We start from the raw sequence: 16,981 nt of genomic DNA on the forward strand, positions 1-16,981 counted from the left end.
TATTTTCTCCTTAGCTCATATTTTTCACCTAAAAACCTCTTTTCTTATTTATTTTAATTAATTAATTAAAAACAATTACTATTCTAATTAGTTTTAATTATTCTAATCCTTCTATTCCTTATGCCATCCCACCAAATCTCATTCTACACCCTACCAGATATACATACAACTTAATATATTTAATTAAATAAAATATAAAATATTCGACTAAATAAATTAATCAAATTTCAGGGTGTTACAACTCTCCCCCACTTAGAGAATTTTCTCCCTCAAAATTTACCCGAAGGAAACAGAGTCGGATACGAATCCCTTATCTAAGTCTCTAGCTCCCACGTTACGCTTCCACCACTAGGTCCTCCCCATACCACCCTCACCAGCACAATCTCCTTTCCTCTGAAGTGCTTCACTTCGAGATCCTCTACTCTCAAGGGAGATTCCTCAGCAGTCAAGTTCTCTCTAACTTGCATATCGCCCATTTTAATCACATGAGACTGATCAAGAATATACGTCCTTAGCTGAGACATATGAAAGGAATCACGAAGATTCGAAATAAACGACGATAAACAACTCTATAAGCAACTTCTCCTACTTACTTCATAATCTGATAAGGGCCAATAAAATGCACCGTGAGCTTTCGAGACTTCAAAGCTCAACCAACACCAGTTACGAGAGTAACTCATAAAAACTCATGATCTCCCTCTTGGAATTCAAGTGTTTTCCTCCTATTATCATGGTATCTCTTCTGGCGACTCGGAACAACTTTCATCTTCTCTTGTATCATCTTGATCTTCTCGGTAGTCCGCTGAACAATCTCAGGTCGAAGCAAAACACTCTCACATGAATCATACCAACACAAAAGTGTCATGCACCTTCTACCATACAAAGTCTCAAACGACACCATTCCAATTCTAGAATGGAAATTATTGTTATAGGTAAACTCAATCAACAATAAGTAGTTATCCCAATCTCCTCATTTTTCTAGCACATAAGCCCTTAGTAGGTCTTCCAATGATTGGATGGTTCTCTCCGTTTAATCGTCAGTCTGCGGATGATAAGCAGAACTCAACTTCAGCTTAGTACCCATGGCTTCCTTCAAACTCTTCCAAAACCTCGATGTGAATCTTGAATCTCTATCTGAAACAGTACTTGAAGGAATACCATGCAGGCTAACAACCTTCTCAATATAAAACTCAGCCAACTTCTACAAACGATAACTAATCTTAATCGGAATGAAATTAGCTGATTTAGTCAATCTATAAATAATAACCCAAATGGAATCACATCCATTCGTCGTCTTCGGCAGACTTTTCACAAAATCCATGGAAATATTGTCCCATTTCCACTCAAAAATGCTCAATGATTGCATCAGACCCAAAACTAAAAAGTCTTGATAGATCTTAGTGGAACTAAGGTGAATACTCATACCACTTCTATGACATTCTTCAAGAATACTCTTCTTAAGTTTTGGTACATCTGGTACATAAACCGTATCTCTGAATCTCATCGCACCATTCATGTCGATTCTGAAATCACCTCTTTTACCTTGATTGATTAACACTAACTGGTCGATCAATCCCAATCCAATTTTCTAATCTTCTCTAATTTCTTCAAGGATACCACTGGTCAACTTCAATATACCCAACTTCACACTCTTAGGAGTATATTCACATACCAAACTCGTGTCTTTGAATTTATCGATCAACACTCATTCTCGAACCATAAGCATCAACATATGCAATCACTTCCTACTCAACGCATCGGCTACAACATTGGTTTTACTCGGATGGCAACTCAAGCCAAAATCATAATCCTTCATAAATTCAAGCCATCTCCTCTGCCTCATATTCAATTCTTTCTGATCGAACAAGTACATAAAACTCTTGTGGCCACTGAACACTTCAAATATGGAACCAAACAGATAATTCCTCCAAATTTTCAACACAAACACCACGTCTGCCAACTCTAGATGATCTGCAAGGTCTGCAACATAACTCTCAGATGATCTGCATGCTCTTCATCAGGCTTAGAAAATATCAAAATGTCATCGATAAACACAACCACGAATTGATCTAAGTATGGATGAAACATTATATTCATGTACTCCATGAACACTCCAGCTGCATTCGACACACCAAAAGGCATCACTGAATACTCATAGTGACCATATCTCGTTTTGAACGTAATCTTCAGATTATCTTCTGGTTTCACACGAATCTGATGATAAGCCAATCGCAAATAAATCTTACTGAATATGCAAGAACCAATCAATTGATCCATCAAATCGTCGATTATCAGAAGAGGATACTTGTTCTTGATAGTCGCTTTATTCAGTTGTCGATAATCAACACACAACGTCATGCTACCATCTTTCTTCTTTACAAGCAATATCGGCGCTCCCCACGGTGAAACACTCGGTCGAACAAACTTTTTCTTAAGAAACTCTTCTAACAACTTCTTTAGCTCACTCAACTCTGAAGCAAACATCCTATAAGGAGCCATTGACACATAACTAGTATCAGGTACTAAGTCTATGGTGAACTCAACTTCGCACTCTGGCGACAAATCACTGATATCATCCGCAAAAAACTTTTGTAGAATTGCACACCACTAGTAATTCACCAATCGCAGCTTTACTTTCAGCCTTCATATAAGCTAATATTATAAACACCTCATCCTCATCCTTCATGAATTCATCCATTTGCTTAGCAAACACGAATAACTCGTCACTTGCATCAAACTCTGGAAATGACACTGACTTGTCGAAATAGTTGATATGAACATGGTTGAACTCCAACCAATTCATTCCAAGGATAACATCGAGTTGGTTCAACGCTAGACAGAATAAGTCCATCCCCAAACTCCTACCATAAATAGTCAGTGGACACTTCAAACACACCCACTAAGTAGTCACTGAACCATTGGTTGGGGTATCAATAACCATACTTCCAACCATAGAAGAAAACTTTAAATCCAACCTCTTAGCACAGTCAAGTGAAAGAAACGAATATTTTTCACCCGTGTCAATAATAGATATCAATAGAATACCATTAATAAAACACGTACCTCGAATCAATCTGTCAGAGCTAGTAGTCTCTAACCTAGTCAAAGCAAAAACTTTCCCTCCAGACTAAACCTTCTTGGGTTTCTAGAAATGAATACTAATGTGACTTGGTTCCCCATAGTTCCCCATAGATGACCCATTACCCCACACTTAGAGCACTTGATAGAAGAGAGAGTCTCTCCCCCACTTGGTTTTTTCTCATTTGACACATTCTGCTTCCCTTTGTTAGGTGAAGCACAATACGGTTTTCCATGATACTAATTTTTCACTTTCTTCTCACGAAGACTCTTATAGTGAAAAGAATGGGCTCTGTTATCCTCATCATATATCCTACACTTATTCACCAGCATAAGAAATCGGTGAATCTCCCGGTATCCAATACCTTGCTTGACCTCAGGATGTAGTCCGCTTTTGGAATTGATGCACTTCAATCCCTCAGCAACCACATCATTGTAGTGTAGACAAAACTTCACTGGCTCTTCGAACATGGTAATATACTCAGCAATAGTCATATTTCCTTGGTTTAGCTCGAGGAACTCAATCTCCTTATTTTTGCACATGTCATGTGGAAAATACTTCTCAAAAAATTCAGCCATGAACATAATCCAAGTAATCGTAGTACCAACAACCTCCAGTCTCTAGCACGCATTATCCCACTAGTCTTTGGCCTCCTCTAATAGCATATGAGTATCAGACTGCACCTTCTGAATGTCGGTGCAAGCCATCACTCGAAAAATCTTCTCAATCTCTCTAATCCATGTCTGTAAACCCTCCAGATCATATATGCCCTTGAAAGTTGGTGGATCATTTCTCTGAAACTTATTTATTCCATGGAACTCATCGCCGACCTGATTTTGCTGACCCTGCAGTGCTTGAGCCATTGCTTCCAAAACATCAACAATCACTCAGTTGTTTCTTCCTCCTGGCATATTTTACACACCAGTAAACAGACATTAGAAGAGACATTGCACCGATATTTTTCATACACTCGCCGCATACTAGGGAACATACAACATTACAAAAAAACTGGACGGATGGACCAACGAGACTCTGATACCACTATGTAACACCCTAAATAGCGATAAAGAGTTACTCGATAATTGAAGGTGTCACCAACAACCACCATGAAAAACCTATCAAAAAATGTGACAACATGCATCTGAAAATCATTTCATAACAATAAAGTATTAAACTTTAAAACACAAAATTCTACATTAACTCAAAAACATAACAAATTCCTTGTTCCCATTGTTACAATATCAGAGCACTAAAACAACTAAATAGCGATAAAGCGAAAACTAAAAACTAAGAATAGCTCCAACAAGCCACCTTCCACACACCGCAACAACTCTACTCTTGAGTATCTGCAAGATGTCCATGATTGACAACATAAAGCAAAAGGGTGGGAAATAAACTTCAATATGAACAACGTAGAGAAATATACAACATATTATACATTCAATACACAACCAACATCGCCATAATCTCACACCCATTCACAATAATATGCAAATGATATGTAATGTGACTCACAACACAACTCGACACTATGTATGTGGTACCAACCCAACATTTGGTTCTCTCAGGAATGGGGTCCCCCCTTCTGAACCCATGAGCCCCCCTTCTGAGATTAGGACAAGACATTCGTCCCCCTTATGAACTAGCTAACATGCCTCTTTCCATGACACACAAAAATGATGCATGTCCTACAAATCAATGCAACGACATTAATAATACTTACAACGCCTCTTCTAGACATAAACAACATGCATTGACACTGTTCGCTGTGAATTTTGCCGAACAACCTCTGGTTTACCAAAACTTGTAGAATTGGGTTACTTGCAGGATCAACCACACAAATCCTAGGACATGTGCAGATCTAAATGACTTTGAAGATATCTAGAACAACTTTCATATCTTTCATTTTGGTTCTCTAAATATTTTATGTCGAAAGATGTTGATTAAAACGTTTAAACAGATGTAAATTTGACAAGATAAGATAAATCGCAGAAAGTAACTAACGAAAACATAAAGTGTCAAAAAGAAAGTGCAGAAAGATAATTGACTGGAAAACGTAAAAGGAATTTGTAAAGAACTTTAAACTTTATAAAATAAACTTTGAAGGAATTGGTGTTTGTTTACACATACATGTTCCAAATATGACTCTTTTCTCTCACACGGGTACTTTGAGTGTTTTCAGGAAATTTGTACAAGTAAATTTTCACCTTTTTTCGATAACAACTACCCTATTTATATACAAATAACATAACTGTTACTAACTACCAAATCCTAAAACTGTGACACATGGCTTTCTTCCTTTCGCCATATGCTCCCACGCGTCTTCTGCCAAACGTCACAACTCTTCTGAATTTGAATATTTACACTTTACGTCGAAATGACGTCTCTCTCCAGACTTTGTCGAATTGTCGAAATACTACAACATCCTCCATGTCTGTCAAAGGTGCCTTTCCAGCTGCAGATATCTTGTCGAAATGTCGAAGCTTCAATTTTGTCGAAGTGTCGAACAACACTTATCAACCAAACCGTTTATCCCATGTCATCATTTGTCGAAAGAACCATTCTGCATACCAAATCTCATGGTGTCGAAAACGCATGTATACAAATTGCCCCCCAGCAAAGATGTTTCGACCGTTTTTCTGGAGAAACAATCATTTGTTGTCAACTAGTGTTTTGATGCCATGTCATTTAATCTTTATTAAATCCAAGTTTTGATAATCTCAATTTCCAATACAGACTCATCATTACACTTTTTCCAAAATGTCACGTCCAGCCCACGTTCAGAGTCTACTTCCATCATTTCCTAACATCATGGTCTCTTTTCAACTTCCACCTCTTTAACACCCCCATCAAAATCAGCCACGTGTCCCACTATCAACATTACCATTTTGAAGCGTTTTTCATCATCTTCTTCCTATAAATACCCATAAACCTTTTTCTCTAAACCCTTTTAACGCTTCAGATTACTTTTCTTCATACCCATTTCTTAAGCTTTCATATTTCTCCTGAGAAAAATTCCTAAGTTCTTCCTAACAATGGCTCCTCAAAAACCTTCAAGCAGCAAACATTCCAAGAAGAAACAAGATCCAGCTTTCTCTCCTGTGCACGATTTGAAAGGACCAATGACTATTGGAAATCAACAGTATGTTCCAGAACCTCCAAATGAGAAAGAAAAAGAATGCATCTATAAATCCCAGGTATTAATCCCTGTTCTTATTTCTGGAAACTGTCATGCTATGTTAGGTCCTCTTCCAAATCCAGAGATTAAACCAGAATGTTTAAGAGAATTTTTTCCATCTTATTTCCATACAAAACCCATAGGCGCTGGAGTGAAACCTCAGCCTAAGGATAAAATTGTAGAACAAAATGATCCATCGAGTTCGACGGATACTGGAGAGTTGGACTTAACCTATTTGAATTACCCCAGGATATTTAGAACTTGTCCATGGTCGAAAGACCCTTCTGACTACGTATCTTGGTTAGATAAAATCGAAAAAGTTAAAGGGGATTTTTGGAAAGAAGTAGGCATTTTCGACCTTATTCAGTTGTCGAGAGTAGGACCCAATATCTGCCCAAATATGCTTATGGCTTCTCTCTACTTCTGGGATAGTACCTATAACACCTTTCACCTCCCTTGTGGGATGGTAACGCCCACTCTTTTCGACGCAGCAGCCATTGTTGGTCTTCATCCCAATGGTATAGATTTCGACCCTACTGTCTTAAATGAAGATACCATTGCTTTCGAGACTAGCCTCGCCCCATACTCTTTATTTACATCCTATTATCATGATAAGAGCACCACTGAAGTTTCAGATGTCGAACACATAGCTTTTTTGACTCTGTGGCTATCCAAATATGTGTTCTGCTCTCGCTCTCTTCAAGTTGCCAAGAGATTCATTACCATAGCCAATCAGCTTCATGCAGACACAAAACTATGTTTGAGCGAAATGATTCTGGCTAACCTTTACGAATCTCTATGTGAGAGTGTACATTTTTTGAAAAACGCCAAAGCCCAAGGTAAAATCAACTTATCAGGACCTTTCTGGCTTTTGCAATTATGGCTTAATGCCACATTCGAAGCTAATCTTCCTGTAGCACCAGAAGTAGATGAAGAAGAAGTGAAAAATAGGATTGTCGAATGGCCAAGGTTGGTGCAAATAACGCCAACTGATGAAGGGATTAGCCTTCGACAAGCTTTCAAAAGCTATGTCATGATGTTTGCCAAGAGGTATCAATTTACTTCGACCATGGCACCTTTTGCTGATAGAAAAACTGGACCTAAGTGGTTTACCCAACAATTGCCTTTGGAGATGCAGAAGGATGAAAATATCTTTTTGAATGTTTGGGAATCATTCTTAACCCTTAGGCTCCTTTTTTCTTATCGTAACACCACTAAAAACCAAATTGCTTTGATAGTTTATCAACCCAACCTTGTTTCTAGACAGTTTGGCCTAATCCAGATAAAACCTCGACCTATATTTCCCAAGAAAGGATCCATCATTTTTTATAATTCCCTTCATACTGAAGACGAGGGCAGAGAACTGTCGAAGAAACTGACTGATGACTCTCTCGACATTCGACCAGTTATATTTCGACCATCATTCTTATGTACTCCTGAGTTTGACGAATGGTGGAAAGACTATTATTCCAACAGATTTTTCGACGTAGCTGCCTTTGCTACACATTTAACAAACGCTTTCGCTTTTGTGCAGGATCGGACCAAAAAAGGTATTCAAAGACACATTAGGGAAATACAGAAATTTCAAAAATATTTCGAAACTGCGTATAGACCTGATGATCTTAGTCGAACCATACACGAAGCAGCAGCAGAATTGAAACGCAAACTGACGGAGAAGTTAGAAAAACTGTCATTACCTTCAAATCTTCGACCAGAGGCGCGCTATGACCTGGCTTTCAGTTGTCATCCACCAAAATTCCCTCCTTTGCCAACTGTTGAGTTTGGCGTGGCATTTAGCCCTCCATTTCCAGATTGGTTCTTTTGTGGGGATTTTATGAAAATTCTTCATCAACAGTACCAAAAACCTGTTGAGCGTGTGGTTCCGACTAAGTATCATCTGGGCGAATACCCAGGACACCTTCATATTGGAATAGAATACGTTCGCGTGGAAGATCCCATTCTTGAAGGTGTTCACAAAAAACACGATTTTCCTTTTGTTATTCTAACTGTATTATCATGTATTTCTTATATTTGTTTCTGAATCTTCTTTCTTTCCCTAGCCGTGAGGATTCCTTCCAAGAAAGCTTCTGTCGAAGCATCGCCAAGTGCTGCTAAGAAACATTCGACAAAGGTACGACACATCACTTCTTCTCACTTATTCCTTTCCCTTTTTTAAAATTGACTGGCTTTTGATCTGCATGACTAGGTAAGTCGAAAACCCCCAACAATCCAAAAGAGAAAGAGTGAAGAGAAGAAAGAAGAGGATAAAGTCCCTAATGAAGAGTCTGGTGACGAATCTCCAGAGTTAATCCCTCCTCCTCCTCAGAAGAAGAAACTCACGAAGGTCTCTTCCCAAAGATCCATCGTTAAATCAACTAGGAAGGATTCTGCAAGTACTCCCCTTGCTAAGCCTCAGTCGAAAGACACGGAGAGTGGGAAATCCAACTTTAACACTGAGATTCCTGAGGTAAGTTTTTTATTTCGACATTATATATTCACCTTTCCTGCATCTTTTTCTTCTAAATCTTATAATTATTTTCAGGAACAAGTGGCTGTCAAAAGGACACCTGAGAAAATTCTGGAGGAAATAGTCCTAGAAGAATATATCCCTACAAGTGATCTTGTCAGGCAAACCGTAGCAGAATTCGACGCTACAGTGGGTGAAGCTTCTGAAGATGAATCTCCTCCTCTTCTAGGATTAAATGCTGCACCTTAAGGTGATGACATTGACATGGAGGTTGGGGTCGAAGATGATCCTGAAGACGAAGCTGCCAAAGATGGGGACAAACAGTCGGAACATACAGAGGCTGAGCATACTTCAGAGCGAAACATTCCCCCTGCTCCTGACCAGACCCAAGGGAGTGGCAAATCAACTGGTTCGACTAGTTTCTCTCGCGAGGAGCTTGAAAATCTCAAAGTGCAAAGACCCTTAGAGTATCTGAAGGCCATGCTTAGCTCCCGTTTTAATTTCCAAGATTCTTCACAGAGCAGTTCGACTACTTCTGGGGCCACTTCTGAAGCACCATCACTTGGCAACATCTTGACCAAAATTAAAACGAAAATCCTTGATGTTGATTTGTTCAAAGTTTTAGAAGAGAACTCTCTTGCTCATCTTGAGCTTAAGAAAATTTTGAAGCAAGTGAATGTCTTGGAAGCTTCTGCTGAGGTTGGAAGTTTTGTGATGGAGTTGATGACCCTCATTGACTTGGCCACTGCAGATCTTCATCGTCAAAGAGATCTTACCAATCAAATCTCCTCAAAGTCTGAAACTCAAACTGCTGAATGGGATGCTGTTTCGACTTCAACTGACAAAGTTTCAAAATTGCAAAAGCTTTCTGAAACTTATGTCAAAGAAGTTGCTGCTTGTGATGACAATATCCAAAAATGGGAGAAACAGATAGCAGCACTTCAAGAAAAGATCTCTCAAGAGAAAAAACGTAAGGCATCCATACAGCAACCCAAGCAGAACGAGATTGACGAAGAGTTGAGGGTGGGTATTCGACATGCTGAGAAGGCCCAACAACTTAGTCAGGAGATTGAGACTCTTTTTACTCACAAAAGTCTTTGTCATCATCGACTCCAGTTTCAGAGGCAGAAGTTCGCCACTTTGAAGGAAACTTTTGCCAGTATTAATTTGTAGTCGAATTGATTTAACAATTCTCAGCCCTTTGAGACTTTCTTTGTAATGACTTTAATGCCATTTTTATTTGGCGAATCTTATCACAATTATGTTTGCAATTGTTCTATCATTATTTTTACTTCCTGCAATATTGGCTTATATTTTTTCAAATACTTGCCATTTATCCTTAGGATTCTCTCATCCTTCCCTATTTCTTCTATCTCATACGCGCCATTCGAAAATATTTTCAAAATCTGGAAAGGTCCTTCCCACTTAGGAGACCACTTTCCCATTAACTTATCTTTTCGCTCCATAGGAAGGATTACTTTCCAAACGAGATCGCCAATTAAGAAGGTCTTGAATTTTACTCTCTTATTGTAAAACTTTTTGACTCTTTCTTTTTGTCTTCTTATTAGATCTAGCGCGCGTAGTCTTTCTTCGTCCAGATCAACCAATTCATCCATCATCATACTCCAATATATATCTGATGGGATTTCATGATGCCTTTGCACTCTAACTGACTGCAAATATATTTCGACTGGTAAAACTGCATCATATCCGTAAGTCAACTTAAATGGAGTCGAATTCGTTGCTTCTTTAGGAGACGTTCGACAAGCCCATAAGAGTTGATCTAAAGTCTTATGCCAATTTCTAGGTTTTTTCCCTACATGCTTCTTGATCAAATTTATCACCACCTTGTTGGCTGCTTCAACCTGCCCATTGGCTTGAGCATAGTAAGGTGTCGAAGTAAGGAGTCTAAAACCTATTTCTTGTGCAAATTTCTGCATGTTTTTACCAGTGAACACAGATCCTTGATCTGTTGTTATTGTTTCAGGTATCCCAAATCTGTAAATTATGTATTTTTGGATAAAGTCTATGACTGCTTCTTGATCCACATTTACCAATGGTATAGCTTCAATCCATTTAGTGAAATAGTCTATCCCAACCAAAATGTACCTTTGTCCTTTTGAAGAGGCTGGTCGAATTTCCCCAATCAAGTCTAAAGCCCATCCTCTAAATGGCCAAGGCTTTATAATTGAATGCAGCTCACTTGCAGGAACATGAGGTATGCCTGCATGTACTTGACACTCCTGACATCCTTTTGCAAATTCGACACAGTCCTTCAGCATTGTTGGCCAATACATTCCTTGTCAAAATAATAACCACTTCATTTTGTGACCTGCTTGGTGTGCACCACACGCTCCACTGTGTACATTCGACAAGGCTATGTAGGCTTCGTCTTCACCTAAGCATTTCAACAAGACTCCTTCTGCAGCCTTTTTGAACAATTCATTTCCCAAAAGTACATAACTCAAAGCTCTGTATTTTATCTTTCTTTCTGCTTTCTGATTTGGGTCCTGTAGATAATTCTTGATAGGCTTTCTTCAGTCTGTAATTCCTGAATCATCTATGTTGAATATCTCAAAGTTTTCTTCGTCACCATATCCTAATCTTATTGACTCCAGATCTGATGGGGACAACTTGGTGGATACGACTCTTCCTCTGACTTTAATGGCTTCTTCTAACTTTTCCTTCGACACTTTATATCCAGATGCTAGTTGAGCAAGATCGTTCGCTTCTTGATTCTCCAACCTGGGAATGTGCCTGAAGACCACATTGTCGAACTCCTTGAGAAGTCTATTGGCTATTACAAAGTACATGATTAAATTTTCTTTCACGCACTTATACTCTTTCGTCAACTGCTTTATCACCAGTTCGGAATCGCCCATTATTTCGACTCTTGTTGCCCCCAATTTCAACAAGATTTCAAGTCCAGCGATCAAAGCTTCGTATTCTGCTCCATTATTTGAACACAGACTTTCAACTTTGTACTTGAATTTTGTTGGAATTCTGTCGGGAGAAATAATCAACATCCCAACACCAGTTCCATTTTTATGACTGGAACCGTCGAAATACAGTTTCCAAGGTTCTACTTCGACATATCCCACATCTTCGTCTATAGAGTAGTCGGCTATGAAATCAGCGACCACTTGTCCTTTCACAGCTTTTAAAGGCAGATATTTCAAGGAGTATTCGGTTAATGCTAAAGCCCATTTTCCAATTCGACTATGTAAAATAGATTTAGATAACATATACTTTATTACGTCGAAATGGGAGGAAATATATACATCAACAGGTTTTATATAATGCTTCAATTTCATACAAGAGAAGTATACACATAGACATAGCTTTTCTATAATACTATATCTAGTTTCAGCATCATTCAGGACTCTACTAAGATAATAAATGGCTCTTTCGACGCCATTCTCATCTTCTTGACACAACATACTTCCTAATGTTTTGTCTGATGCCAAAATGTACAATCTCATACTTCTTTTTCTGCAAGGAGACATCAGGATTGGGGGGCTAGCCAGGTATTCCTTGATTTTGTCGAAGGCCGCTTGCTGTTCTTGCCCCCATGCGAAGTCTTGCTTCTTTAGTCGAAGTAGAGGAGAGAAAGCTTGTGTCTTCCCACTGAGATTGGAGATGAATCTTTTGAGAAAGTTGATTTTCCCTAGCAGAGACTGCAACCCCTTTTTGGTTGATGGCGCTTTCGCCTCCATTATGGCTTTGGCTTTGTTTTCATTTATTTCGATCCCCTTCTTGTGGACCACAAACCCTAAGAAATCACCCGCCTGCACACCAAAAGCACATTTAAGTGGGTTCATTTTCAAACCAAACTTCCTCATCCTTTCAAAGGATTGTTGAAGATGATCTATATGACTTTTCCCTGAAACAGACTTAATCACGATATCGTCAATGTACACTTTGTCGCACCCCAAAATTTGACTTTGGCTTTGTTGACCACATCTTGAATAATCTCGTTGTCTCGTATTCATCTCAATTTCTTAAACTTCGCGTGACAACTGGTTTGATTAGGTTTTGTGTGTTTTCGTTGCTTACCGTGTTGTATTTCGTTGTTTTAGCAAAACCTGGCCGATATCGTTGTCTCGTATTTATCTCGCTTATCTCTTTTGTGCGTGGCATCGCTTCGATTAGGTTTTTTGCGTTTTTATCTATTTAATTGTTTGTTTGTCGGTATTTTGACTGTATTTCGAATATATTAGAGTTTTCGTATTGTCCGATTATTTGTGATTATGTTTGTCAGCGTTTTCGTGATGTCGTGTTGATTTTATTATTGCCTAGGGTTGTTTATTTAATTACGTGTTGTGCCGTGTGATTTAATCGAGTCTGTTTGAGTCGTGTTGTTGATTTTACTGGTTTACCGGTTTAGTGGTTTATTGGTTTTATCAATTTGTCTGTTTTGCTGTGCAAATTGTCATCGTTTTTATCGCGTTCGTGTCGCTCGATTTTATCGTATTTTAATCGTGTGCCGTTTAATATTATTTGTGCTTAATATTAATTGTGTTTAATTGTTAATTAGTTTATTTAATTAGGATTAATATTATATTAGTTTATTATTATTATTATTATATAATATATAAATTATATTATTAATTTATGTTAGATATTTTTTTAAGTTTCCTATTGTTTAAGTAATCTAAATATATATTATTAATTTATGTTAGATATTTTTTAGGTTTCCTATTGTTTAAGTAATCTAAATATATATATATATATATATATAGATGTTGTTAGTAAGAAAAGAAGGTGGTGGATCAGTAAGAAAAAACGTGTGGTGAGAGAAACAGAGAATTGAAAAGAAATATTTTTCCAAAAGCATTACCGTATTTCACTTGTTCTTCATTTTCGGTAACCCAAAATCGTCCCGATTATTCACCGAAACACAAAACCGATTTCATATCTTTGAAGTTCGTTGAGTCCAGGTCACAAATATCCAAGGTTCATTTCATTCCGGCGTCGTTTCACCGATCAAAAGCGACGTTGAAGTCAGGTACTCACGAAGGCAGCCAGCACTGCGTCGGTGACAGTTTCCAGCTTTCGGTCGATCATTTGGACGATCAGAAGTTCATCCTCTTCAGACAAGGTAATATTCTTCACTTATCTCTAAAATCGGCAAAGTTCCGGCTTGCCGACATGTGTTTTAATATATATATATATATATATATATATATATATATATATATATATATATATATATATATTATTTTTGTCTATTATATATTATTTGTCTAAATGTACATATATATTATTTTTGTCTACTATATATTTATTGTCTAAATATATATATATATATATATATATATATATATATATATATATATATATATATATATATATATATATATATATATATATATATATATATATATATATATATATATATATATATATATATATATATATATATATTACTTTTGTTTACTAAATATTGTTTATCTTTTATTATTATTTTGCATATATGTTTTATTTAAATGTTAGTTAAATTAATTATTTGTTTAAATGTTTATTTTAATTAAATGTTTATTTATATCAAACGTTTATTTTGTCTAAAGTAAATGTTTATATTGTTTTTTTATATTTGTTTATGTTGTTACTAACCGTTTCGTTTCAGTTTCAGCTCGATTAACTCCACTAACTATTCGTAATACTAACTATTCATAGCTAACTGTGTTGTAATAATTTACTTTCTCGCCTTTTTTATTTTCTGTATTGTGTGTTTAATCGTATTGTTCACATTTTATGTTAAAAAATCGAAAAATCCAAAAAAGAGAAACCTGATGCGATTCCAACGGTCGCCGTTTAAGAAACCCCTTTCACACACTCATAAGCTTACTCTTGGGCTTTCCTGTAATGAGCCCATTTATTTATTTCTTTAGGGTCTAGGCTCGTTCAAATCTAAAATCAACAAAACAGACTTTCCCCTTTTCTTTTGGGAGAACTACGTGGATTCTGATTTCTCCATTGCGCCTTGGAGATACGTAGGCATGAAGTCTACGACTTTATCGAGTCCAAAAACAATAAAATCAAGTTCTTTTCTCATCTCCCCAATCAAACGATCAAAGCGAAAAAAGCAAAGCATTCACATAAACATAAGCAAAAAGGTTCCTGTGGAGTACCACAGATGTAGAGGGTGCTAATACCTTCCCTTTGCATAACCAACCCCCGAACCCGTAACTCTAAAGGGATTTATCGTTATTTTTCCCTTCCTCTTTTTTGGATAAAATAAAAGACGGTCGCGACTCTTGCATTTAAAATATTTTTCAAACGGGTTAAGTTCAATCAATACTTAATCTCGTGAAAAATCCCGCCGCGACAGAATGGCGACTCTGCTGGGGACACAATGATTAAACTTATTTGAGGGTTTAGCCTATCTTTGCTTGTTTATATGTTTGCTTTGTGGATATTTGCTAAATTGTATTGTTTGTAATGTTTGTTATTTTGGGTTTTGGGGGATACTTGTGATAAATCCTATACCCGGATTTGGGGCACATTTGAGATAGGATGGATGATAATTCAGGTTGACTTGATAGAAGACAATCCTTACCGAGTTGACTTGAGCCTTTGTCCGCTTGGTAGAGGCCTCTTTGAGGGTGATAGTGCTAAACAAGTCATTTGTGAGGCATTGTTGCTTTCGACGGGCCCGTGAAGCCAAGGACCTTAGTTTACCTTTACCCCATCTTGGCCTTACTTAGGATGTGATGCGGTGACCACTTCGGACCAAAAGTCTGGTTTGGTTGATACGCGATATCACACTCAAGCGAGATTCTTTTGAGAATAATATTGGAAAGCAAGCAGTTGCTTAACCCGGTATTATCCGAAGAAGGATCCATAACCTTGGGAACTTTTAGAACCTGTTTGGCAGGTGAACCTTAGAACTTATCTTGGGGCGTTGTCCTAAACTCCATGCTGGTGATGAACTTTGAGCCTTGTATTGTCTGACCATGTTTGTGTTTGTTGCATTCATGCATGACATGCATTCATTCCCATCATTTCAACCTTTTTCCAAGGAACTTAAAGTGAGGATTGCAAATATTGCAGGAAACATGGATTTTGGACAGAGAAGTGTGAAAAAGTACAATCTCATCAATCCAAAGATAGATGAACTAAAGAAACTGGTTTCTTCGATCGCAGATCCTATTGGTTTCAGAGACAGATATGGGGCACTTATATCTTTATTGACACTTAGGATGGAAGAAGGGTTATTGCATACATTAGTACAGTTCTATGATCCAGTCTATCACTGTTTCACATTCCCAGACTATCAACTCATGCCTACATTGGAAGAGTATGCCCAGTTGCTTCACATCTCAGTTGCTGATACAGTACCTTTCTCTGGTTCAGAAAAGTTACCCGAGCACAGTTCTCTTGCAAAAGTGTTGTACATGAAGAAGTCAGAATTCAAGAATAACTTCACCACCAAAGGAGGACTTCCAGGTTTCACTGCCAAGTTCTTAATGGGGAAGGTTTCTTATTTTGCCAATCAAGGTTGTGATATTATTGTGGAGCATCTGTTCGCCTTGTTGATCTACGGTTTGTTACTATTTCCTAATATTGAAGGTTTTGTGGATTCATATGCTATACGCATCTTCCTAAGTGGTAATCTTGTTCCAACTTTGCTCGGAGACACCTATCATTCCATCCATTACCGTACTTTGAAAGGAGGAGGAACCATAGTCTGCTGTATACCGTTACTCTACAAATGGTTTGTCTCTCATCTTCCTAAGTCAGCTACTTTTTGGGATCGCAAGTCAGGACTTCAGTGGTCACAGAGGATTATGTCTCTTACCCTGTCAGATATTGCATGGTATAGTAGAGTTTTAGACGATGTGAAGATCATTGATAGTTGCGGGGAGTTCCCCAATGTGCCCCTCATGGGCACAAAGGGGATCATTTCTTATAATCCAGTACTTGCTAGGAGACAACTCGGTTACCCTATGAAGGACAAGCCTCCTAACATTATTTTAGAAGGTATTTTCTTGAGGGATAACGAGGAGGACCCTACCATGAAAGAGAGAGTAGTAAGAGCTTGGCATCGTGTTTGTCGCAGAGGGAGACTTGAATTGGGTAAGAAAGATTGTACCTCCTATGAGCCGTACCTCCAGTGGATCAGAGCCAGAGCTATACAGTTGAAAATGCCATACCCACATCATGATCCTATCAAACCCGCTCCGTTGAAGACCCCCTACCTTCCGCTAGATGACAAAGAAGAACTCCAAGCCACCTTGGAGAGGGTCGAGAA

At 37.8% G+C, this 16,981-nt stretch overlaps 1 protein-coding gene across 1 annotated transcript in view; it reads left to right on the forward strand.

The window, feature by feature from the left end:
* Positions 1–8,988: 8,988 nt before the first annotated feature.
* LOC127131272 (uncharacterized) overlaps positions 8,989–16,981 on the forward strand; it is a 53,425-nt gene continuing 45,432 nt past the window's right edge. The window contains exon 1 of the mRNA XM_051060200.1: positions 8,989–9,133. Within this exon, the coding sequence (XP_050916157.1) occupies positions 8,989–9,133 (145 nt within the window). The remainder of the gene's footprint in view (positions 9,134–16,981) is intronic.

The sequence above is a fragment of the Lathyrus oleraceus genome, chromosome 3, assembly GCF_024323335.1.
Source record: "Lathyrus oleraceus cultivar Zhongwan6 chromosome 3, CAAS_Psat_ZW6_1.0, whole genome shotgun sequence".
Taxonomy (NCBI): domain Eukaryota; kingdom Viridiplantae; phylum Streptophyta; class Magnoliopsida; order Fabales; family Fabaceae; genus Lathyrus; species Lathyrus oleraceus.